This window comes from Bos indicus x Bos taurus, chromosome 11 (genome assembly GCF_003369695.1).
Source record: "Bos indicus x Bos taurus breed Angus x Brahman F1 hybrid chromosome 11, Bos_hybrid_MaternalHap_v2.0, whole genome shotgun sequence".
In the NCBI taxonomy this organism is placed as follows: domain Eukaryota; kingdom Metazoa; phylum Chordata; class Mammalia; order Artiodactyla; family Bovidae; genus Bos; species Bos indicus x Bos taurus.
Window position 1 is genome coordinate 81,097,598 of NC_040086.1, and position 27,006 is coordinate 81,124,603.

At 41.8% G+C, this 27,006-nt stretch overlaps 1 protein-coding gene across 5 annotated transcripts in view; it reads left to right on the plus strand.

Annotated features, from left to right (window-relative positions):
- FAM49A (family with sequence similarity 49 member A) overlaps positions 1 to 27,006 on the plus strand; it is a 102,492-nt gene that overhangs the window by 61,744 nt on the left and 13,742 nt on the right. For 4 of the 5 annotated variants that reach the window (XM_027556026.1, XM_027556029.1, XM_027556028.1 and 1 more), the window contains exons 3-5: positions 12,902 to 12,981; positions 24,164 to 24,285; positions 25,515 to 25,620. In XM_027556026.1, the coding sequence (XP_027411827.1) occupies positions 12,912 to 12,981; positions 24,164 to 24,285; positions 25,515 to 25,620 (298 nt within the window). In that variant the 5' untranslated portion in view covers positions 12,902 to 12,911. The remainder of the gene's footprint in view (positions 1 to 12,901; positions 12,982 to 24,163; positions 24,286 to 25,514; positions 25,621 to 27,006) is intronic. The other variant, XM_027556030.1, reaches the window with a different exon arrangement.

A 27,006-nucleotide genomic window follows, 5' to 3' on the forward strand; every position in this document is an offset into this window, starting at 1 on the left:
CATGTTGAATGAGCAAACGTCTGCAGCCGCCTCCGCGAGATGGAAATGTCTCCTTGGCAGGAAATCCGCGAGGAGCACCGCGGGGTTGTGCAAACAGCCTCACAATGTCCGCTTGTGTGTATGCACTCGGCTTCGCCTGCGTCGCCCACAATGCTCTGGTTTTTTTTTTTTTTTTTTTTGGATAATGGGCCTCTGTGGACCCATAGGCCTTGTCATGCAAAGGGAGTGACCTGTGTTTGTCATAAATGGGCTCTTGTATGATTAATCGCCACGCGAGCGCGCCCGCAGCCGCCGTGCAGCGCCCGCCTCACCTCCTTGCCGAGGCGGTGGTCTCAGGCGCTTTCTTCCCTCGCTCCAAAGCAGCCGTGCAGAATTTATGGCTAAAAGGGAAATGACTTGTTTGCATTGTGGTTGCGGTTTTTTTCATATGCGAGACAGGAGTTGCAGAAAACGACCATTTGTTGCTGGAGGCTAGCTGCATGCCGGATGCTTTCCTCGTTGCTTTCTGTACATTATCTCACTCAGTAACGACACTGCTTGGGAACTATTATGATGTGCATTTTACAGATGAGAAAAGCTCAGATTCAAAAGAGTCGAAAACCTAGGACTTCCTTGGTGGTCCAGTGGCTAAGACTTTGTGCTCCCAATGGAGGTGGGGCCCAGGTTCAATCCCTTGGTCAGGGAACTAGAGCCCTCATGCAGCACTGAAGACCTGGTGTAGCCTAAATAAATACATATTTTAAAAATAAGCAAACAAAAGAGAGTCCCCCAAAACAGAAGAGTACAGGACTTGCCCAAAGTCTCCACAGTCTGTGCAGTTGCCACTAAAGGACTCCTTTTGTTTTTCAGCGTGGCCCACTGTCCACGCACTTGGAACTGTCTCCTGGCCTGGCCGCCCATATGATGGAATTGGCGATTTTAAAATAAATGAGAGAGTTCTACTCTTGAGTGTCAGTATGTGTGTTGTACTTCCTGGAATCACGTGAAGAAACATGTAGGTCTGAGCATAGGTGCGTTTTTCTAAGAAAGCTGCTTTTCATCAGATTCTCAAAGTCATCTGTGATCATAAGACAACAGAGTTGAGCCTCCCATAGTATCTCTGTTTTGGGAAATGCTTATTTTCTTCCACCTATTCCTCTGTTAGTCACCTAGTCGTGTCTGACCCTTTGCGACCCCATGGACCTTATGGACTGAAGCATACCAGGCTCCTCTGTCCATGGGATTCTCTAGGCAAGAATATTGGAGTGTGTTGCCATTTCATTCTCCAGGGGATCTTCCTGACCCAGGGGTTGAACCCAGGTCTCCTGCATTGTAGACAGATTCTTTACTGTTTGGGAAGGGGATGACAGAGGACGAGATGGTTGGATGGCATCATCGACTCAATGGCCTTGAGTTTGAGCAAGCTCCAGGAAATTGAAGGACAGGGAAGCCTGGCATGCTGCTGCAGTCTGTGGGGTCACAAAGAGTCAGACATGGCTGAGCGACTGAACAACAATTCCTCTGTTGGTCTTGTGTGCAGCTGACAATCATATGGTTGTAGATATGCAGTGACTCCTATGGAAACTCCCATTCTGTTTCAGTAGCCATCAGTACAGAGGCTGTGTGCCCGACCCCTGCTTGGAGTTTGGGTGGGGAGGGGTGAAGGGGGAGAGGAGTGGACTAGGAGGAATGGGGTAACATTCTGAAAATGAAGAAGACACAGCCCTTGAAAGAATTCACAGCAAGGCCAGGAGGTCAGGGAGGAGGTTTCTGGGAGGAAATGTTTGATTTGGACCTTGAAAGATAGAACCTCCACAGGCTGAGGGGAGGGGAAGACTTAACAGGCAAAGGAAGCAACATGAGCCAAAAAAACAGAAGCAAGAACGAGGCCAGAGCTCTGGGCACCATCTGTGTTCTGATGTGACAAAAGTAGAATGTTCCGAGGAGCTGAAACTTGAAAGAGCGATTCAGATCAGGTTTCAGTACCAGGTGAAAAATTGGACCCATCTAACTCTGACAGTCAGCTTGGGAAGTGCTTACACTGAAGTGCTTTTCTCCTTTCACCTGGCTACCTGGTATCCCTCCTGGCCAGGGTGTCACCTTGAGAAGCAGCTCCCTGTAGGAGAGGATCTGTCTTTGGGAACTCAGCACACCCCACCCCTACCCCACCCAACCTTTCCTGTCCCAGCTTACAGTGATGGTCTTCACACCTTGCTTGGGTTTCAAATGAAGGATTTTATTTTAAAACTTTACTTGGGTTTGCAATGAAGGGTACTGTGAAATCAAGGCACTTGCTCCTTTCAGAAACTGGAGACCAAAGCAGAGCCCCTCCAGCCTCTGAGATTTCAAAGGAGGTTTTCGGCCCTTAGGATGAGTTTGAGATGTGATGGATCACACCAGCCCTTCCTTGGCTTCCAGTTCTTCAGGTTTTCAGTATATGAAATGGCTTTTGTTGACTTGTTGGTACTTCTGTAATTTTTGACATCCTCTCTCCCCAACCCTGGGCTTCCCCGATGCCTCAGTGAATAGTCTGCCTCTAACACAGGAGACACAGGAGACCCAGGTTCAATCTCTGGGGAGATCCCCTGGAAAAGGAAATGGCAACCCACCCTAATATTCTTGCCTGGAAAATCCCAGGGACAGGGGAGCCTGGTGGGCTATAGTCCATAGGGTGGCAAAGAGTTGGACACGACTGAACAACACTACAAACTATAAAACCCCCCAATAAATTTGAACTGGGAGGTAATGCCCCTAATGCTTTGACGTTCGAGTCAACTCCAAAGTCTCCTTTGGTGCACAGGTCAACCTCCATTTAAGAAAGTTCAGGATCTGATACCCTAGCCTTACGAATCAGGTCAGTCCCTGACTCTGGGAGGGTAGGAGTCTTCAGGGGGCTTTCACTTCCCAGAAGGACCCCCATCTATGAGCCCCATGCCTGACAGTGCCCTCATTTGAGAGGTCATGTTTTACCCCCTGACAGTGAAGTATGGAGGCAAAGAGACCTCAGGCACAGATGTGTGGACCAGCTGCCTATGACATGAGAGCCAGCCAGATAGGGACTGGGGCTGCGGGAAAGCCTTTTTTTTTTTTTTTTAGGCTGGATTGTCAGATTGCAGAAATAGAAGAGATTTAATTCACCAATGTGCATTTTACACAAGACATTTCCTGTAATGGGCACAGAGTCTGCTATGTAATCTGAGGTGCTTGGGGTATCTGGTGTTGGGTTGAGGGAAGACAAGAGAGAGCCTGAGATAGTGACCAAAGATGATGACCAAAGATTGCACCAGGAGAAGGCCTTAGAAAAGTGTCGGGGTTCGGGTCAATGTGGAAAGTACCTGGATAGAGTTTGGTTTGAGGGGGGCAGCGGATGCAGAAATCTCGGGGACACTTGGGTTGTTGGCTCATAATTCATTAGGCAGTGAGGTGTTTCTTTGAATAAGGAAGGAGGAGGACATTTGGAAAGAGCAGAACTTAAGGATATCAGGGCCTTTCCCAAATTGCTACGCTTGCAGGATATTCCCTTAGAGTTACTGGCCTGGAGTTGAGGAGGGAGGTCCAGTTTGGGGCTAAAGGTTGAGAAGTCTTCTGCGTATGAATGAAAATCACAGTCCAGGGGGTTTCACCTGGGAGCAGGAGAAAAGGTGTAAAGGACGATCATTGGAGACAGACACTGAAAGGTTAGATGGAGCAAGAGGAGACTGCAGACGGACCACTCAGAGATGAGGTGGTGCAAGGAGGTCCTCCAGCATCTCAGGGAGCAGGGCTTGGCCAACGGCGCGCAGGGCAAGACTTGTTCTCAGCCCCAGCTCCAAGCAGCAGGAGCCTGGCTTCTGTCAGTTTAAGTACCTGAGAAGCAATTCTGGGAAAAGGAGATCTGTAATCCAAGAGAAACTCAAGTCTGTTTAATCTAAGTCATTTGCCCGTTAGAGCAGCCCAAACTTTGGGCAACTTCCCCGAGTTCCCTTTTGAGTTCTAGAACTGAAGCAAAGCCATTTGAGAAAGGGAATATATAGCTTTCCCAACACCCCTCAGTCCATGGAAGGCATTTCCAAGGCTAGAGCTCAGGGCCCTGGGCTGCTACAGGGGTCACTGTCCCTTTGAAATTGGGAAGTGACCTGGGTGGGCTTCCCTGGTGATTCAGATGGTAAAGAATCTGCCTGCAATCCAGGAGACCCAGGTTCGATCCCTGGATCAGGAAGATCCCCTTGAGAAGGAAATGGCAACCCACTCCAGTATTCTTGCCTGGAGAATCCAGTGGACAGAGAAGCCGGGTGGGCTACAGTCTTTGGGGTTATAAAGAGTCTGACACGACCAAACAACTAACACTGCTACTACTGAGCGGGTTATGACTGTCAGCCTTCTTTCTAGGAAAGGGGAAAGCTCATCCAGCAGTCTCCCCATCACCAGGTTCTTGATTTCACTAGTGGAAGGGAACAAATTCACTAACGATGCCCCAGTGGTGGGCTGGTCCATAATGAAGCAGGTTGATTGTTTCCACATTCACTAGTACTGGAAATTGGGGCAGAGGGGAACACATTGACTTTCATTCCCTAAAAAAGAATCTAATTTTGCCCTCATTTCTTGGAGACTTTTTGCTGCTGTAATATTGATGTTTATGGGGAAATTAGCTCTGATGAGGTAATAGTCTATTTTAGAAAACTGAACTCAGATATTGAAAGGACTATTTTAAACCTGCGCTTAATCGTTCTGCTCCGTAATGGTCTCTGGGTATTTTTTTGGAGAATTCCCATGGATTGCCTTACAACTCGACTCTAGCAGCTTATATTCCGCTGGGAACGCCCAGCCCTTTTGAGGGACACCGTGGTATTAATGATGGATGAGAATATTCAAGGCATTTTCCCATTTGAGTGCCATTACTTGTGGTGTTAAAACGTTTCAAAAACACATTTTAGCCATTAACTCATTTTTATTGTCAGATGAAAGTGCTTAATAGACTCACTCTAGTTTCCCTCCTTCGTCTTGGAATGAAATCATCTGTTGGATTCTTGGCACCACATTCGGCAATGGAACAGAGAACGTTACAAATTCATTGCAGAAGTGGCAGCTGGGGCGGGGAATTCCAGCCCAGCCCAGCTATCTAAAATCGCTAACCTGGTTTAGCAGATTCAGGCTCCTGGAATTTATAGGCTGAACTACTTCCATGCATTCCATTGGTACATTTTTCCCTCCCAGAAAAACAGGTGCTTCTAACATTTAAGAAATGTACCTTTCCCTTGGTTGAGAAGTAGTTTTTTAAGCCACCTATTTTGTATCTGATATATTATAGGCTGATGGTCAACCAGTTTTGCTTATCATTCAAAACAGTCAAGGAGTATAAATGGTGTACGATGGGATTATGTGATCACTAGGAGAAAGTATATCCGAGTTGTGTGAATAGTTGATGTATTGGGGTTGTACTCTCCCCTCCCAGATGGCTCCCTGGATGGTTCACGGGAGATAAGCCAGAGGGGTCACTCACTTTTGGGGGGTGGTGTGGGAAGCCTGCAGACCTCTTCTGTCACTGGCATCAGCTGCCACCCTGGCTGCTGTCAAGATTTCGCCAACTGTGAACCTCACTGATCAGGTTGAAGAGCAAATTGTCTTAATAGCCCTCCTAAAATCACATCCAGTCACCAGAAACACTCCGAAAGCCAGAACTGGACTTCTTTCCACCACCCTGGTGGGGAAATCTCGAGGCTTCATTGAAGTTAGGAGGTCAGACTTCTGGTAAAAATAAGTAAGGCAGGTCGCAGGATGCCCCTGGAGGTACCAGCCTCAGAGCAGAGACCAGCAGCTCAGCTCCCCAGCTGGGCTGAGTAATTGACCAGGTTAACGACCTCTAGTCTTTAGAATTTCATAAACCAGTAAAATTTCAAAATAAACTTTGGGGATTTAGGATGTAACTATCTCTATCATCTTATAAAGTAAATTAAAACACTGTAGCCTAGAGTTGTTTGCATAACTTCAGCTTTCTGCAGGATTCATGGTGTAGCTTGTATTCCTCATTTTGCTTGGGAATCACTGGACAGAACCATCTTAAGGATTTCTTGCCAGTGATCACTGTGTGTTGATGCCTAGTGCTAAGTGCTGGGCATACAAAGAGGCGTAAAATCAGCCCTGCCCAAGAAGGCTTTACATTCAGAGCTGGGGAGAAAGTGTGTAATTACCATCCACACTGTAGGCCGTGTGACACAGTAAAAACAGCGTGTTAGGTGAGCAAAGAGAAGCAGAGCTCACCCAAGGGAGTGGGTTTTGTTTTCTTTGAACTGGAGTTGAAGAGGAGGGAAGACTTAGGCGGTTGCTTCTGAAGGCCCTTATTTCCAAACTCATACTTGAAAGGAAATTCCGGGGAGGCCGTGGTCGAGGGCCAGTGCTTAGAGGTCAGATGAAATTGGAGTCCAGACTCAGTTCTATGACTCTGGGGCTTGAGAGACTTTTTAAATCTCCAAGATTATTTCTGTATCCCTAAAGTTGGGATAATAACAGTTGCTTCCTCATATGGTGGTTGTGAAAATTAAAATATGATAATACATGAAAAGCTCTCATTGCTATGGCCTGCAGATCATTTTAAAATGTTAGCTGTCATTCTAATTGTAAACAGAAGGAGCAATGTGAGCGAGGGCCCTGAGGCAACAAAGGCAGGCTGCTTTTGAGAAGTGCAGGGTGTGATGAGTGCTGGGCCCACTGGCCCAGAGGAAGAGAAGAGACAGAGGAGCCGGCAGAGGCTGGGGGCCAGGTTTTCTGGACCCAATGCACCCATTTGCATGCCTTGTATCCTGCGGGTCCTGCAGAGTCTTGGAAGTATATTAAGCAAGGAAGGAACACTGTCAGATTTGTGTTTAGAAAGCTGGAAATGAATGGGCGAGAGATAAGACTGGAATTAAGAGGATCAGTCTGGGGGCTCTCTGTAGAGTGCAGACAAGCTCTGCTGGGGGTCTGAATTAGGATAATCTTTGGCCACCTCATGCAAAGAGTTGACTCATTGGAAAAGACTCTGATGCTGGGAGGGATCGGGGGCAGGAGGAGAAGAGGACGACAGAGGATGAGATGGCTGGATGGAATCACTGACTCGATGGACGTGAGTCTGGGTGCACTCCGGGAGTTGGTGATGGACAGGGAGGCCTGGCGTGCTGAGATTCATGGGGTCGCAAAGAGTCGGACACTACCGAGGGACTGAACTGAACTGATCTGAACTGAGACAAGGAAGGAGAGAAGTGTGTCCAATGCAATGAATCACCGGTGGAGATGTCCTTGTTTAGTAGCTGTTTAGCATGTTCTGGGGAGACCCTACTACCGTGGAGCAGAAACTCTCCAGGGGCAGCGACACACTGCACCTTATATTTTAATGTCTTTAAAAAAAGGAACTTGATGTCCCATTTACTTTTTGCATTAGTGGACAGAGCAAGAGAGTGACAGTCAGGAAACCTGTCTTCTGAACCTTCTTTGAACTAATGTCCTGGGGCAAGTACTGCTTCTTAAAACAAGAGCTTTAAAAAGGTGGCCCCAGTTCTAATGTGGAATGTGTTCTGATGACGTTTGGGACTTCCATCTGGATGACTGAAAAGGACATTTATTGTACCTGATCCACAAGTTCTTGTCTGTAAAATGGGTCCAATATCACCTTCCCTGCTTTTGACACGTGTTCATGTTGAGAATAAATGAGTCCAGAAACATCTTTGACAAAGATATGATGTTATATAAATAAATGTCATTGTGTATTTGTGATTTGTCTGGGGCTTATGTTGGTTCAGACTGGTAAAGAATCTGCCTATAATGCAGAAGACTTGGGTTCTATCCCTGGGTTGGGAAGATCTCCTGGAGGAGGACATGGCAACTCACTCCAATATTCTCACCTGAAGAATCCCATGGACAGAAGCACGTGGTGGCCTACAGGTCATGGGGTCGCAGAGTCAGACATGACTGAGCAACTAATACTTTCACTTTCACTATATATTAATAATTATGTTACAGAAAAATATTAGGCTCAACAGAACTTAATCTCCAAACTATGGAGTTATAGGTAAAAGAATCTAAGTCTTTGATTTCTTAAATTTTTGTACCAGGGATGCTGAAAAATTTGTAGCTGCTGGAAGCTATTGTCTCACTCAAAATGCTAAGAAAACCCATGTCTCTAGTAGAGGCATTGAGTCTTTACCATCTTAGACCTTAAGAAAAATACTAGCAAATAAAACCATGTAGGGCTGTTTCTCTGTTTTTTCTCACTTTCTGTTCTTTATTGATGAAAGGTGGTATTGGCTTAGAAATACTCCTTTGCAATAGTTGTAGCTACAAAAGAAATTTTCTAAGTGCTTGTTCTCTAATCATGAAAATCAGGCATTGAAATGTTGGTGTACACAGGCAAAAGTCAGAATTCACAATGCCCATGCCCTGCCCTTGAGTTTTGCTATGTCTTACTTCTAGAAAACAAATTTCCTCACCAGAGATGGCCCTATTTTTTTAAAAAATCACCTGTGGTTGATTTTATTTGGTTTTACACTCTGGAAATACAGCTAATCCTATTGTTTATTTATTTTTTTCTTCCAAACAAGAGCAGAGTTATAACTAGGACAAAAAAATAATTGCACGTGTGTGTGTGTATGTGTGGTGTCTGTGTGCATGTTTTGCTTCTCTTCTCATTTTTGGAACTGAAGTGTTAGCAGAAGACGACTTCTTTAGGAAAATCATCATTTTCTACTGAGCAGCCTATGAGCCAACTCCCATGGAAGTGGTTTTAAGCTAAGAGCCAAGAAGGTAGTCATAGAAAACACCAGTATACATCCCAAATCATCACCACTGAGACATGAGCGCCTCCCTTGGCAGAGACATGCAGGCTGTCTTAACAGACACTGTTAACGCTCCTACCGGGACTAGAGAAACGCCCTCCTTCAATTTGCAAAAAAAAAAAGTGAAAGGATCCATTTCAAAATTGTATTAAGTAAATAAACCTTGAGGAATAAGCCTTCTGTTTGGGGAAGTCACCCAGATTGTGTCTGCTGTTCTGTTCTCACCCCTCATTCCCCAGCTGGGGGCCTCCTCTGTGCCATTACAGATTCCCAGGGTCCTTCATGCCTGGATGGAGTTCACTTCTTCTATGAAGCCAACTTTTCTGGAAGACTCCACCCCGACATGGTTTCCTAAAGAAAGCATGAATTCCTCAAGAAGTATGTTTTTCCCTGTACGTGGAGCAATACTAGTGAGAAATAGGCTGCTTTGGAATCTTAACAGAAGCTGTAGACTCTGTCCCCAGAAAAAGGAGCATAGACCTACAGTACTGTATTATCCTGCAGACACTTTCTGCAGACCATGGACTCTCAGTGTTCTCAGCCAGGGACCTGCTAGGGGTCTGAAGCCCCAGGTTCTTTCTTGTGGGGAAAAGAATGTGAACATTGGGTTCCCAGACCCTCAAGTTCAAATGTGACTCCATCTTTTACTCTCCTGTCATCTTTAGAAATATACTTAACCACCTGAACCTCTTTTTCTTCCAACAAATGAAGACAGTTGTAGCTACCCAAAGAGTTGGTGTAAGGTTTTAGTGAATTTAAGTGTGTGAAAGCTCCAAGCACAGTGCCAGGCACACCATGGGCACTCAATAAAATGTGCATGTTCTTGTCCCCTTGGAGGGGAACATTTTTTTTTTTTTTTGCCATGAAGGAGGTGAACTATTTCTGTATCTGTTCAAGAAGTTTGTATTGAAATGTGTGTTTTCTAGGTTCCATAACACTACATAAGTTCCCACAATTTTATCATTCCAGACAGTTCCTGTTTGAGATGTCAACATCTAGAAATCTAGAATAATTCCAGTTAACTGACCTTGGCTGTTGTTAGAATCACGTCTCAAGATATTTGACCACATCAGCCAACCAGTCTAAGTAACCTTCTGAACAGATAGCACTCTGCAGCCGGCTAATATTTGGATGTATTTCCATGTGTGTTTCAGTCTGTTACTAATTTTAAAGGCTTAACGTATTTCCCACCCAGGAACTCTGACAGTAAAATCCTACACAAGGCAGACTTTTAGGAGGAAGCTAAACTCATTCAGGTCTCTTGTGACATGTTAATAGCACAAAACTAGGGAAATTAAGAATATTTAACTTCCATTAAGGCATTTTATATGCAAGTCGGGGCTGCTACTAAACAGTAGAATCATCTTCCTGCAAGATTTGCCTTGGGGTCTGAGTTGGAATTGTTCATTAAATTGGAAACACATTGTTTCCTAGAAACCCAGGAGGGTTTGTGAATACTGCCCAGTGATAAGGATGGACTACACTAGTTGTGAGTTTCAATTTGGCAGAACCTGTCTCACACAGGGCTTTGCTCAAAAATATCTTAAAAGGAAACACAAATCAAGACAAGGGAGGAAAAATTAAACAGTGACAGAAAGAACATAAAAGAGGGAAGATTCTTTTGGACAAGACGAGCATGGCGTTTGCCTCCTACTCTGTGTCTGTGTGCTCGTGCACACATGCCCAGGTGACGCTAGTGATAAAGAACCTGCCTGTCAATGCAAGAGACACAAGTTCGATCCCCGGGAGGAGGACATGGCACCCCACTCCAGTATTCTTGCCTGGAGAATCCCATGGACAGAGGAGCCTGGCGGGCTACAGTCCACAGGGTTGCACAGAGACGGACATAACTGAAGCGACTTAGCACACACACACGCATGCCCAAATATTCATATACTTCAAGATCGGCAAGGTTGAAGAAGTATATATACTTCCCAATCTTCTGCCCAACTCATTTTCACAATATTTTTAATTTCTACTTCACCACCAGCAGTGACAGGAAACTCACTATTTCACAGGGCAAATCACCCAGTAGTCTGACAACCCTAATGGTGAGAAATGTTTTCACAACATTGAATGAAGATCTTCCTCATTATTCCCTCATTGGTTCTAGTTCTCTTCCCTAGAGCCACATAACGCCTCTCTGATTTGTCTTCCATAGGAGAATTCTGAGTAAGTATTTGAAGGCGTTAAGATAATCATCATGATGACAGTGGTAATTATCACATATTGTTTCTTGAGCACTTCTTAGAAGCACTGTGCTAGGCATTTTATATCTTTAACCTCATTAATATCCATGAATTGATGAAATAGATACGTTTCAAAAACTCTTTTTATAGATGAGAAAACAGGCTTAGAGAGTCAGTGCCTTGCCTTGGATAACAGAGCTAACAAGAAACAGGTAGGATTGCAAGCAGTCCTTCCTAAGTTCTTCTAGCTTCACATTAGTGACATGGGTGACTTTGGGTGATATCTCTAAGTGGATGTGAGTATTCTCTCAGAGGGAGGAGTATGGAGACTATATTATACCACCAGCTGCCCTCAAGAGAACTGCTTGTTATGTATTTTTATTTTTGTTTATTCTCCTTTCACCACATCTTTCTTACAGTGGCATTTCTGTTGTTGTTGTTAATTCCTACAGCAACATAAACACTATCAGGAGCCATGTGCATAGAAAATTACAGCCCTGAGCTTCATTATCCCTCACAAGCTGAGGTGTCTGAGTCACGAATTAGAGGAATGCCTTCGGCACCCAGCATGAGATCGCAGCTCCATCAGTTCAGTTCAGTTGCTCAGTCGTGTCCAACTCTTTGTGACCCCATGAATCGCAGCATGCCAGGCCTCCCTGTCCATCACCAACTCCCGGAGTTCACCCAGACTCATGTCCATCGAGTCAGTGATGCCATTCAGCCATCTCATCCTCTGTCCTCCCCTTCTCGTCCTGCCCTCAATCCCTCCCAGCATCAGAGTCTTTTCCAATGAGTCAACTCTTCCCATGAGGTGGCCAAAGTACTGGAGTTTCAGCTTTAGCATCATTCCTTCCAAAGAACACCCAGGGCTGATCTCCTTCAGAATGGACTGGTTGGATCTCCTTGCAGTCCAAGGGACTCTCAAGAGTCTTCTCCAACACCACAGTTCAAAAGCATCAATTCTTCGGTGCTCAGCTTTCTTCGCAGCTCCATAGATATATGTAAAATGAATGAAGGCATTCATTCATTCACATAGAATGGCCTCCTGAAGAAGAAGTTTTAATGACTAGAGCTGAGAGCAATAGACACGTTGCTATTTATTTAAATCAGTTCAGTTCAGTCGCTAGGTTGTGTCTGACTGTGACCCCATAGACTGCAGCATGCCAGGCTTCCCTGTCCTTCACCATCTCCCAGAGTTTGCTCAAACTCATGTCCATTGAGTCAATGATGCCATCCAACCCTCTCATCCTCTGTCATCAATAATGACTACATTTCCCTATTCTTTCAGCTTGGAGTTGCAGATATGTCACAGATTTGTATTTCTCTGTAGGTGGATTCACCGTTGCCAATGCCTCAGGCTGCAGTTTCATTGAGAATAACTTTTTGGATGTTATACCTTTTCATTTTTACACTCATGAAGTACTAATCTCATAACTATTGAAATGTCAAATCGCAGGAACCTCTGACTTACCTGGGAAACAGGACCTCTTGTACAGGCTAAAAGGGATTCCTGGGAGTGTAAATCTGTTTTCTAAACTCTTTTCCTTGGGAACTTTGAGAAATTTACCTTTCTGGATAGGTAATTAAATATGCCCTCACTATTCTGCTTCCATTGACATAGTATGTTTCCATACCAATGGGACAGAAATCAAGCAAGGATTAAATATTAACTGTAAGGATTCTGGGGATTAGTGAAAGGGAAAGGGGAAAAAAAAAATTCTAGAATACACCTGAACTCTGCCTCCTATGACCATTACCCAATTCTTTGAACAATAACTCATTGCTAAGTTATCACTTGTCACCTAGCATAAAAATACTTTCTATTAGGTCTTCTGATGTAGTTATAGGGGTTCAATGGTATTTATGCAAATCATTCAAAAATATCTAAGCTTTTAAAAAGTATGTTTTTTATACTGCTAATGGTGTTTGGTTTTGTGTTCCCTCTCCTAGGCTTGCTGGGATGGGAAACCTGCTCAAAGTCCTTACCAGGGAAATTGAAAACTACCCACATTTTTTCCTGGATTTTGAAAGTAAGTTCCAAAAATTAAAAGATTATGATGAAAAAGCTTCACTTTCTTTATAGTTTGTTGATAGGGGAGTTATAAAGATTGTTATGTAATTCTTAAACCACATCCAAATGTCTCTCTACATTTCTCTGAGTCTTCAAAGACCATTTCCTCCTTTCTTTTCATATATTATTTTTTTTAAAAACAAAAAGTATCTTTTTAATATGCTTATGCTTTTCTTTGATTTTAGAAGCAGTTATTGTAAGCCTAACATCAATCATCATCATGTATTTTCCTAATAATTTTCATGAATTATTATGTCATAATCCAAAGAAAAATAGTATACATAGTAATTTACACAGATTAATATAAAACAAATATCACTAGATGTAAAAGAAAAAGCGATAGATAGCAGAAATGAGACTTAGAGGTTTTGTAGTTTTGAGTAATCTCTGTCTGCTCTTTGTGTATTATTCGATAATACAGAACTGTTTCAGAATTTTGAGATGTAGCTTTCATTTGAAAGATTTTTTAAATCAAAAACTTTAAATTAGGGAAAACGGCTTATGAATCATGACTGAATACATACAGAGATTCTTTCTTATATTGTTCATGTTTGAATATGTTTATCAATGAGTGACACATTCATTTTAAGCAACTGATCTCATGTATCTATACTTATTCTTGTGGTCTCCTCCTTGTGAATTGCAATTCCACAATACCAAGCACAGTTAAATGTCCTTTGTCCCAGTAGTCATCATCTGTTGCAAACCTTAATCTGCTTTAAACTATAGTTTCAAGTATTGTATTCATATTAAAAATAAGTTGAAACTTCCTTGCATATATATTAAACCTTCTAACAGAGATTTTCTAAGTAAATGCTAGAATAACTTTCTAAGACACAGCAAACCAAACTATGAAAGATCTCTGGAGCTATCTTTTTAAAATCTTTGTTATGCCTAAATACCTACTTAAAAAGGAAAAGTATTCCCCAAACTCATACATTCTGAAAAAAATTTTTAATGCAAGTTATATTCAATTAAAGAGATCTCACTTGTGATTTAACTCAGTTTGTTATTGTTCTTGTTATTTTGCTAAGTTTGGCTGGATTTGATTGGGTGTGGTTGGTTATGGTTGAGTTGAGCTAGGTTTGGCTGGGTTTGGTTGTGTTTGGCTGAGCTTGTCTGGGTTTGGCTGAGTTTGATTTGGTTTGGTTAGGCTTGGTTGGTTTGGTGGGATTTGACTGGGTTTGGCTGGACTTAATTTGGTTTGGCTGGATTTGTTTGGGCGTGGTTGAATTTGGTTGGGTTTAGTTGGTTTTGGCTGGGTTTGTTTGGGTTTGGTTGGGCTATGCTGGGTTTGGTTCAGTTTAGTAAGGAGGGCACCTAGGAACTCAAGAGCCAGATTGATATGATACTTCAAAAAGATTTTTTTTTTTAAACTGGTGTGACTTTTGCTACTCTTCTATAATATACATATCTTTGTTATTACAGGAAGATTTATTAATAATTTTTAAAATTGTTGCAGAATGAACTAGCTATTATTCCAACACTCTAATTTTACTACTTGCATCTTTAGTTGGTCCTTTCCGCTTCTTGTCATATGTATTTTACACTGTTTCATTCAGCGTGCACAAAGGCCAAAATAGTGGTAAAACAGCGTTCACTCACAACTTCAGGGCCATATAAACAGCTAAGGGAGTTTCATGCTTTACTTTTTTGGAAGTTCAAAACTCCACATGCATGTGTACATGCTTCTCACAATGTCACTCAGAATTCAGTGGCCCCATTTGCCTATGTAGCTGTTCTTGAACTTTGGCCTTCCCATGCTTCCACAAAGAATAATATTGAGTTCTTTGTCAAGTCTAATATGAAAACCCTTTAAAGTGATAAAAGTAAAATACAGGAATTTAAAGCATTAGTTTTCAGCTGGTGTTCTCTGAAGCACCAGAATTCTGAGGCAAGATCTCAGGGCATCCCCTTCCCCAGCAACATTGCAAAGGGGCCTCTCTTCCTCTCTCCTACAACCCAAGGACTCTGACCTACTCAGTCTTGTAGTTTGGCCATTTTCTTAATATGTTATTTAAAGAAAGATCATGGTGGCCGAAGAAAACATTTCAATATTTTCAATTTTGATAATGACTTATAGTATCAAAACTCCACTTATAGATATGCTCTAATTTCTTCAGGAAGGGGAAATGTAGACTGGATTTGCATGTCTGGTGGCCTATTACTAGGACTAGAACTAAAGTATTTAAGGAAAATATAAAACTATAAATTTATAGACATGTACAAAATCCTGTTTATATCCCCCTTACTACCAAAGAGAAGATTAACATTGTTTCACTGAGTCTGAGAAGATGAGTCACTGGGCTGAAGTCACACAGGGAATGATTGGGGAATTGAGGTGGGTGTATAGATGTCTTTGGCCTTCTTCCTCCCTTTGCTTTGATTCCCTTAAGTGCTCATCATAGGCAGCTTCCAGGAAGTAATACAGCCATCATCTTCTGCCTAATTAGAGAGGGAGATGAGATGTCTCAAAAAAAAAAAAAATTGTTTTCATTTCTTGATTCTTCAAATCTTATTTCCTAAAGCTGGCTTTCAAGAAAGAAGGATGATGGACTGGAAGGGTGGGGAAGATGGGCTGAGGTCATAATTTTTCCTTGAGTATGTAGATTTCAGTTTATTATGGCAATAGTCTGTTGAATATGGTCATGAGCATCCGTGTAAGCCTGGTGACATCAGGGAGACAGAACTAACAAGAGCAGCCATTGCCTAATGAAGCCCCAAGCTGGTGTGGAGGACAATATAGGCAGACAGTTCAAAGATAAAATAAAATAAGGGGCTTAGAAGAGGCATGGTGCGGCCTGAGAATAGAGGGAGAAACTTCTGGTTTCAAGAAATGGATGACCTCAGGAGGAATTAGAGCAGTTTTCTTGCAAAGGTGGAATTTGGAATGGACTTAAAACAATGTGTATTTTTTTCCGAAGACCTAGAAGACCTGGGTTCATTTTCTGGATTGGGAAGGTTCACTGGAGAAGGGGAAGGCTACCCACTCCAGCATTCTTGCCTGGGGAGTTCCATGGACAGAGATGCCTGGTGGGCTCCTTACAGTCCATGGGGTCGCAAAGATCGGACATAACTGAGCAATTAACACCTTCACTTTCAGAAGACTTTTCCAAAGAGAATAGTTGAAATCCCTGAAGGAAAACTACAGAAGATTAAGAGCTGAGTGGATGAGAACTTCAGGCATGCTTGTGTTTAAAGGGAGCTTGAGTAGGAGAGAGGCTACATTGAGGGAGAAGCAGGGCAACTTAATTGAGATTCCTGATGGCAGGGCTTGGGCCTCACCCAGTTTGGTGACCCAGCCATCAGCTTGTGCTGAGTTAAGAGACCGAATGAGCCCAAGTAACAGATGCTGGCCATGTGAAGAAACAGGATAGAACAGGCTAGATAAAACAGCCAGAAGACACAGACTTTCAAGAAGGAGGGAATGTAAATAGATTCAGATGCTGAGAGTAGTCAAGAAGGCTTGAAAAGGGGATGATGAGTTGGGCAGTTAGCTGCCTAACAGATTCAGGATTTATTGCTTTAAATACAGAGGTTGGATTGCAAAGAGTTAAGGAGGGAGTCAGCAGTAGGAGGAAGGCAGGCTGAACAGAGTGTAACAACAGCTTAAATGCATGTGGCACCTCTGCTTTGAGTATTGAATATTCTTTTTGAAGTCAGTGATGGAATATAATTGAACTGGGTCAAATAGATATAATTAAGCTGGGTCAAAATTTAATACAAAATTAGACACATCTGTCCTTAGGTTTTCCAGTTGTGTAGATCTGATTTAAATTTGTTTGACCTTTGTAGTAGGTTCTACAGTCTATGCTCAAATTTCTACAGTCACTTACCGTCTTTTTATTGTTTTTTCATCCCATGACTACTTTCTTTCCGTGAACAGAAATGTTATATTTTGATGAAGTGTGATTCATCATTTTCTTCCTTTTTCATTAAGTGCATTCTGTATCCTCTTTAAGAACTCATGCCTATTCCATGGTCATAAACATACTCAACTACATTTCCCTAGGAATGCTTTAGAATTTTAAGCTTTACCTTTAAGTCAATGATCAATCTTAGCAAGTTTTTGCATATGTTATGAAAGAGATATTGGATTTATTTCTTTTTTCATGTGATACAAAATTATTCTAGCACAGACGGCATTGCTTTAATGCTCTTACTATAAATTTGTTACTATTTATAATACGTGTGGGGCTACTTAGGGACCTTTTCTTCTCTCTCATTGCTTCTTGATCCATTTCACCAATTAATGCCAAAACATAGCAACTAATAAGTTAGGAAGTCAGGAAAAGCAAGTGCTTCAACTTTGCTCTTTCTCCAGATGTTCTGACTATTCTAGCACCTTTACTTCTCTATATAATTTTATGTATCCTTCAAAACTAGCTTTTAATGTCCACAAAAAACCTTGCTGGGATACTGATTATAATTACGTAAATCAATAAATCAGTTTGGAGGTAATTGACTTCTAGGCAATATTAATTTGTCTCACCTATGCATATAGTCTTTCCGTTTGTTTAGATATTCTTTAATTTCACTCAGAAATATTTCATAGTTTTTAGAAATCTGACATATCTTTTGTTGAATCTACCTTTACTCATCTCATATTTTGACTATAACAGTTTTCTTACCCTCAGTATTTGCAGCAGTATGTATTTCCCTATTTTGTCTGCTTTTCTTTATAGCGTGTTTCTTATAAACAATATGTAGTTGCCCCAAGCTTTTTCATCCAAGCTGAAAATATCAGCCTTTTAATTGGTATGTCTAGTCCATTTACTTTTAATTATTGTATGTGCATTTAATTAATGTTTGTATTTCTGTATCTTGGTGTGGTTTCCATTCGTTATCTTTTCCCTCTTTGTTTCTCAGTGTCTTTCTGTCTTTTAAGTGAACCAAATAATTTTTAGTATTCTTTTGTGTCCTTTCTGCTGACTTTTTAGTTGTGCTTCTTGGTTCTTACTTTAGAGATTATTATATACACCTTTAACTTACTGCCATCTGTCTTCAAAATGCATTGTTTACTTCATGAAGAATTTAAGAAACTTGTCACAGTAGACTTCCAATCACCACCCTTCCACTCACTCTTTGTGCTATTGTTACATGTTTTACTTCTGTGTACATATGTTATAAACTCATTGCAATGTCTTTATTTTAAACTTTAAACTCTTGAATAGTCTCTGTGTGTTTATTTTTGTAATCTTAATAGATCTTTTATATTTACTGACATATTTTTCAGTGTTCTCCATTCCTTCTGACATAGCTAGGTCTCTTTGGTATTATTTCACTTTAGCCTAAAGAACTTCTCTATGGGAAAAGATTTAGATGGCATCTTATGCTTATGTCATGTGTGACCTATTCAATATCTGACATAGACCTGGGCATGAAGCATAAGCTTAGGAACCTTGGCTTCTTCATTGATGCTAATTCAGTAACTATCTGCAGAGCATCTTCTGTATCCTAGCTTCAGGCAGGACCAGCAGAAGTGGGGGTCGGGTCTTAGTGGAGCAGAGGGGCATGAGGGGGAATGTCATAAAGTACATAAGTACAGGAACATTAGAAGAGCACAGACTCTTTTTCAAGGAGTGTGTAACTGTTGGGGAGATCAGATGCAAGCACAATGAAGAGCCAATAGTACAGGTAGCAGAGAAGAAATCTGTGATAGCTAGAACAAAGAGAAAGTGATGGACTAGCCAAAAGAAGTACAGGTTCTAGGCTGGGATGAACATACGTTTCTTAGGCTATAGTAACCGAAAAGTGATTTTCTTATAAGAAAAATCCACCTTTATGAGCATAATAGGGATGCCAAAAACCATAATGGTGGTTGATGGGGTTAGTCGAGAGGGAAATTCTAAAGCTCCCAAGCCATGGTACTTCCAGAAAGGCTCTGTGTATTTTGACTTGTTACAACTACAGTCTCCTACTCTTTAAAGCAAGGGTGTGGGTGCATGTCAGATTATGCAAACAGCTGGAATTTCTTTGGGTGATGCAGAATACTTCTTACTACTACTGATCTCTTCTTTCATCTCCCCCTCTCTGGTATGCTCACATCTGCTGCGGTTGTGCATAGGGGGCTAGATAATCTTGGAAAGGGAAAGGAGGAAAATAAAGGATGTTTTTGATCACTTTACAAATGAAAGCAAAACAAACAAAAAGCAAAGGAACAGAGCAGACCTGGGAAGCAATTTGTTTATGCCAGGGCAGGGATTCATTCAGAAAGATTCTTTCAGTTTCTAGCACTTTCACTTTTTAAGTGCTTTTCAGCTGTCAACATCCTCTTTATGATCCACAGACCCCCACAGGACCATATAGGGAGGAGACGAGGTTCTTGCTAGCTCCCCTCCCTCTACCAAGAATTCATCTGAGACCAAGAGATTAATTGGCTTGCCCTGAGGTCTCATATTTAGTGAGTGAAAACTTATGATAGGATCTGGTTCTTCAAAAATTACATCCCTGGAGCTCTCTTCCCTCCATGACATCACAGGGATGCCTCAGCATGTGAATGAAATAAACAAGCCTTCAAGTGCCTTAAACCTTGCTGCTTTTTGCAGTCCCTCATCTGACTGTCCCTTGGGAAAGGGTCTGGCATAGGATGACTGATGTTCCTGTACAAATAAATATGTCAGTCCCGTCACACTTACATCTTCTGACAGACCTTTGCAATTTTAGATTGTTTTTTTGTAAGCAGTTAGTATCGTGCTATAAATCGTTTCCATTTTTACATCCCCCAATGTTCATATCAGGGCTTCCTTGGTGGCTCAGATGGTAAAGAATCTGCCTGCAATGCAGGAGACCCAGGTTCGATCCCTGGGTCAGAAAAATCCCCTGGAGAAGGGAATGGCAACCCACATCACATCAGTGTTCTTGCCTGGAGAATCCCACGGACAGAGGAGCCTGGTGGGTTACAGTCCACGGGGTCTTAAAGCATTGACCTGACTGAAAGATTCACACACACACACACACACACACACACACACACACATAATGTTAATATTAAATAGTTATTACGCTTCCTAGTTTATCCTGAAGGGGTGAAGGGTGAAATGAGGAAGTGGGTGGAGAAGGAGAGCTATGGATTTAATTTATGGTTTGGCAAACCCTTCCTGCTCTACATTTCTTTGGTGTTTATACAACAGCTGGTGGGTGCAGAGATAGGGATGTATCCTACTGATGAAATGCCAGGGCTTCCTTCAAAGCCAAAGACATCTCCAAATAAATTGTCTTCCGTTCACATTTTCTTCAGTTAATTTGTTTGATTCTCTGTCAGCTTTTCCACACAGTCTTGAATAGGTCTTTAGGGGTAGGTGTGTGTGTTCCCCAGGCTTGTGGAGACAGAGTGCATCCTTGGCTGATTTACAAAGATAAGAACTCTTTGATTTGACAGCCTTGCTCAGGGTTGAGCCCTGCCGCCTGTGCCCTGGGGTATGTTCACCAAAGATGTTCCTTTCTGACAAACAAAGCTGGTGGCCACCTTGCTTTGCATCGGCACAGTGGAATGCCGAGAATTCTGCTCTCAGTAAATATCACAGTCCGGCATGAAACCTCCCCCTGACCCCGGTGACTCTAAAATGCTGACAGTTAATATCCACTGTCACTGGGAAATTGAGTCAAAGGAGGATAAATAGGTCCCCTATAAACAAAATGAATACTGTTGAACTTTCTTAATTGATAAGATGGTGCTTTTTCCATTAAAAATTCTAGGCACTTGGAATTCAGCAAATTCTTGACAATAAATGTATGTATTCAAGGTCACAGGGCACATGATACATTTTCATTCTTTCCACAACAGCTAGAATAGGGGTTTAAATCACTGCCTGGAGAAAGGCCTGGAGAGGCTTGTTCCAGGGCTCCTAGAAGTGTTGGTTTCTGAAATTGCCTGTGTAAATCACAGGCACTTTTAACAGCTTCATTGTTAGACAGGAACAGTCCAGCTTTCTGTAACCATTCTCCTCAATTTCGATGAAATAACTGGTGATGATTAGGAATTTAGAATGTGATTCTTAGAAGAAACATCACTAAACAATTCACTGGCTAGAACTGGAAACAGAGACCCATTTCCATCATCATCATTATTATTAATGTGTGTATGTACCTTTGACTTAAGATCAATCTTTGCTTTAAAAATAGAAAAACAGAAGCCTTAATTCAGAGTTCCTGTTCACTCAGCAAATGCTCTAGGAGGTTGCTGATAGGTTAAATAGTAACCTTTCCAATCACTAATTCTTCTGGGTCTTTTTCAAGATGTCTCTCCTTGACATCTGAAGACACAATACATTTTAAAAGCATGGTGACCAACTGAATCTCAATTTGGAGAATGCCGAAAGTGCAGACCCCAAAGTCTCTCAAAGGACTATTCCAGAAGGTGAAATAACAGCTTTAGAATTAGGACAGTAACATTAATGCAGTTTTGCACTCATCAAATATTCTATTAATATGTTAACCACACTGAGGAAACGTTGAGGCCATAGATAAATGATGGAGGATTTAAAAACACATTAACTAAAGTGTGAATAGCCAGTCTGATTATAGGTAAATGCATATTGTCTTCATGGTGATAGTGAGACATGCAACAGTGGTAAAGCCATTTCAGGAGACAAGACAGAGGAGAGGATCTGGAGTAGTAAGATCTTTATATTTTTCACCGCTTCTCAACACCCGTGTTCTCTGTCATATGGTCAATTTCATCGTTTATCCATTGAGACAGACATGACACGTTTAGTAAGTTTCTCCAATGGGCAGGGCATATGGGAGCCCGGAGGACAAGCAGCCAGGCCCTATCTTCAGGTAGCTTGGTATTCAAAGACGAACAGGAAAACCATCACAAAACAATATGAATTGCTGTTCAGTTGCTAAGTTGTGTCTGATTCTTTGCGACCCCATGGACTGCAGCAAGCCAGGCCTCCATGTCCTTCACTATCTTCCAGAATTTGCTCAAAGTCATGTCCACTGAGTCAGTGATGCTACCTAACCATCTCATCCTCGATCACCCCCTCTCCTTTTGCCTTCAATCTTTCCTATCATCAGTATCTTTGCATCAGATAGCCAAAGTATTGGTGCTTCAGCTTTAGTGTCGGTCCTTCCAATGAATATTTAGGTTTGATTTTTCTTTAGGATTAACTGGTTTGATTTTCTTGCAGTCCAGGGGCTCTCAAGAGTCTTCTCCACACCACAATTTGAAAGCCTCAATTCTTTGACACTCAACCTGCTTTATGGTCCAACTCTCACATCCGTACATGACTACTGGCAAAGTCATAGCTTTGACTCTATGTTTCAATCATTCAGCCCATTTTTCTATTGCCATTACTGTGTGCCAGGCACTGTGTTAGATCCTGAAGATACAGTGTCAAATGAGACAAATAAGGTCTGAGTCTTACAGTCTTGTGGATCAGATTCTCACTTATTAGTCCTGTCTGTTCTTTTAGCTGGGGGATCAAACTGGGGTGAATTATGAACTTAGGGATATGGGCCAAGACCACATGTCCCTTAGGGTTACATGGTCCTTTTCCCATTTGAAAATCAAGACAGACAGATTAGGGCTTCTCCCAGCTGGTACTTTCTGTCTCAAAGTTTATGCCACTTGTGATTTGAGTCCTCTAGACTCTTACAGCAACCTGGCCCAGAAGCCAGGGACTATGTAGTCAACACCGAGGGCTTAATTAATAGCTAGAAGAAAAGATGACTCAGTTCCCTGACAGAGAAAAGTGAAAAAGCCTAGGGCTTGCAATAAGCCTAACCAATTATGGAAGAAAATGAGCCTGTAATTCAGGAGACTCGAGTTTGAATCTTGCTTTGGAAGATTCCCCTGGAGGAAGGCATGGCAGCCCACTCCAGGATTCTTACCTGGAGAATCCCATAGACAGAGGAGCCGGCGGGCTACAGTCCATAGGGTTGCAAAGAGTGGGACATGACTGAAGTGACTGAGCACGCATGCAGGTACCCTTTCATTAGTGAAGTCTGCTGGGAGAACTCAGTTCTTAGGACTTGGATTTTTAAAAACAGATTTTAGGAGATGACATCTGTCCTCTTCCTGTATTAGCAATGCCTTTGTTTTAGATGGAGATTAATTTCCTAACTAGCCCAGGCAAGAAACCTATTTTATAGGCATTGTGAGATAAATAAAACCCTATCTTTACCACCATTCAACTTCCACCCACCAGCCCTCACAAAATATTCCTGCAGGCAAGAACATACATTGGCTCCAGGAATGTAAACAAGTCAGAATTCATTGAGGAACTAAGTGGATGTCTCTGTGACTGTTAGAATTTGTTCTTAAGCATTTAAGTTTAAATGCATTACTTATTTTTGTGGATAAGTTTCATGGTTAAGACCAAAGATGAACAGTATAGGAGTCTTTAAAATGAACTCTCTGCACTTCTTGAGCTCATGTTCAAAAAGGAACTCCATTGCTTTCTACATCACTATGTTCTGCAAAGATACACCTATACCATAGCTCTGAAGGATTAATTACAGAAAATCTTAAGTGTTTTTTAGTATGGAAATATAAGGGGGGACTATTTTCCCATCTAGACTCAGATTCACAGACTTTCAGTCACAATAGCTTCTATTAAATATTAGAATTGGATCCCAAAAGGTAATGTTTATTCTTTCTATCACCCAGTGTACCACTTGACACATAGTATATGTGCAAAAAAAAAAAAGTGATCTATACAAATAAAGGGGTGCCTACAATGATTCCATGGGCTTCTTAGGTGGCTCAGTGGTAAAGAATCCACCTGCACTGCAGGAGACATGGGCTTGATCTCTGGGTCAGGAAGATCCCCTGGAGAAGGAAATGCCAACCCACTCCAGTATGCTTGCCTGGGAAATCAAATGGACAGAGGAGCCGGGTGGGCTACAGTCCATGAGATCTCAAAGAATCAGATACAATGGAGCGACTGCGCATGCACAATGATTCCAACAATCTTTGTTAGATGTGAGTGAAATATTTGTAACTATTTTGAACTCAGTAATGGCCAGATCTTCTGTTAGTTTTCATTTCTTTGCACCTTATTATGTTAAAGAGGAAATACCATGCCTGCAGGAGTCACATAGGATTGTCTAGCGGGTAGAATTGAATGCCGAGCCTCTTCCCAGGCTGTTTATAAACACAAGCCTCTGTGTCTCTTGGTTTCCTGTCTGCCTAGATGCCCAGCCCACAGAAGGAGAGAGGGAAATATGGAACCAGATCAGCGCCGTGCTCCAGGATTCCGAGAGCATCCTCGCAGACCTGCAGGCGTACAAGGGCGCAGGGCCAGAGATCCGAGATGTATGCCAATAATAACACTAAGCTGACAACGCCCTTGGTGGAGAAGGGAAACCCACACACGCACACACACAGCAAGATTAAGTAATAGCCCTAGTTTTTCCTAGCATACCAGGAAGAACAAGGAGGGTAATGTGTCCTTAAAAATGTATGAATGGTCCCTTTTATTCAAGTCCACTGATCTGAGCACATAGTGCTGTGCACCATGTAAAGTGCAAGCCATTCTCTCCTCTGACATGCATTGGAAATTGTGGGACTTACATTTAAACAATAATTTGTCAATATGTTGCTTCGTGTAAGAGAAACATGAAATCTGTGAACGGTAGTTGAAATATGAGTCATGAAGTCTGGGTGTATGTGAACTTTCCAACATTTTGTAATGATTTTTGGCAGGTTTCATGACTATCACAATCAAGAGACATAAACAACCTCCCTTAAGGAGCCTGCTCATCTGTCATCCTGAAATGACGTGTAAGATCAAAATAATAAGTGCAGGAAAAAGAAAACAGTGACCAAAACAACAAAAAAAATGGCAGTGTGGCTTTTGAGAGTTTGTCATGCCTTCAAGGCAAGAAACCTCACACTCCTTTTGTTTGAAATAATTAGCTTTATGGAAGTATCAGCACACACACACATTGCCATCACCATTTTCTGAAAAAAAACAAGACATAGCAACAACAATAAAATGCCGCTAGCATCATAATCCTCAAACTGCTGAAACCCAAGCAAAACAGCATTTCAAAGAAAGTAGCAGCCTATTAAGAGGTTATTTTTCTACTTAAGGGTCACCATTTAATTTAGGCAATTTAGGTACCATCTCAGACTGTCAGGAATGTAATACATATTATAGAGAAAGGAAAACATCTACAAAATCTGCACTTCATAATGAGCACTAGCTCTACTTTAGAAGAATCAAATGGTCATGGAGGAGATCTGAATTGCTTCCAATTAGACATGCTTTTTTTTTTTTTTTGCATTGAAGATACAAGAAGTGAGTCAAATGACATGGTGTCTAATTGTTGAGCCATTTGCATTATGTTCAAGTGCTAAAATCACCATCCTAATTGAGCATCTTGGACAATACTTCCATGAACTGATTTAGGCAGTATACATTAGCAAAAGACAGCAGGAATTTTTTTTTTTTTAACTCAAATTCTTTCTCAATCTTAAGTCATTTTGACGTGGAGCCTACTGCTTCTTTTTAAGCAGAAAATTCCATCGTGTTTTGGCAGGCCATCCAAAATCCCAATGACATTCAGCTTCAGGAAAAAGCTTGGAATGCAGTGTGTCCTTTAGTCGTGAGACTGAAGAGATTTTATGAGTTTTCCATCAGGCTAGGTGAGTATGTGTTTATGATTTTCATGTCCCTCTTGTGAAACTCTGTGATGGTATTTGAGAAAGTAGCAGGAAAAGCTCAGGGGATTGGAAACTGCCCCACATCCACTCTTGTGCATCATCAGAGGCCACTCAGATACAAAAACAGCAGTCAGGTCCATTTCTGACAACATGCCTCAGAGTTTCTTCCCCTGCATTTATTGGCATGTTTCGAGTGTCTTTACTAATGGGTCTTCCTTTGGTTTTGTTCTCAGCTAAGTTCTATTCTTAACAGTATTACCCTGTCTGATCACATTTCCAAAGGACAGAGAAGTTGGAAAATCCATGTTACCTGCTAACCCAAAAAGAAGTTGGTTGGCTGGAATCATGTGTTAAATTTATTTGGTTGGCCAAAAAAAGTTAATTTGAATTTTCCAGATGATAGCACAGAAAAACCCAAATGAGCTTTTTAGCCAACCCAATAATATAGCAAAATATAAGAAAGACAAATATAATGTTCTTTTCTTAAGCTTAAAAACAAAAAACAAAAAAAAACAAAACCAACTCTGCGCAGGTACAGGATGGCTTTGCAGAGTTCAGAGTAAAATCAAGTCTGGTTGACAGTAGTCTCCATGTGACCACTGATATGATATAACCCCTCTCCCAACAGTAAAGCTATCTGAGGTTTCACTGGTTAAAACGTATGATATGTCTAGAATGAGGAAGGGGGTTTTACTGTTGTTCCATCGCTCAGTCATGTCCGAGTCTCTGCGACCCCATAGACTGCAGCACGCAAGGCTTCCCTGTCCTTCACTGTCTCCTGCAGTTTGCTCAAACTCATGTCCATCAAGTCGGTGATGCCATCCAACCATCTCATCCTCTGTCGTCCCCTTCTCCTCCTGCCTTCAACCTTTCCTAATATCAGGGTCTTTTCCAAAGAGTCATCTCTTTGCATCAGATGGCCAAAGTATTGGAGCTTCAGCTTCAGCATCAATCCTTCCAATGAGTATTCAGGGTTGATTTCCTTTAGGAAGTGTGTGATCATGTTTTATTCTACTTCTGCCATAAGTGAGTGCTACATTTTAGGAATTAAACAGAGAAAGTAAAGTACCCTGGGGGAATAATAGCCGTGATGTTGAGAGAACTTGAAACTGAGACTCCAAGGGAATAGTTCAATGAACTGAACCAGTTTTTCAAAAAGAGCTCCTGAAGACTCTCAGGTTGAAGAGGGATCGACTTCTCAGTTTCCTCAAAGTGTGTGTCTAGACCCCTTGAACTGAAATCATAAGGAGCCAAGTGTCAGCTCAGCAGACGGAAAAAGATCCACCAAGGTCAAGTGGGCTGCCTCAGAAGACAGTGTGTTTCTGTAGATAGAAAATGCTAGTGATGTCCTCAGAAAGAAACTGTAAA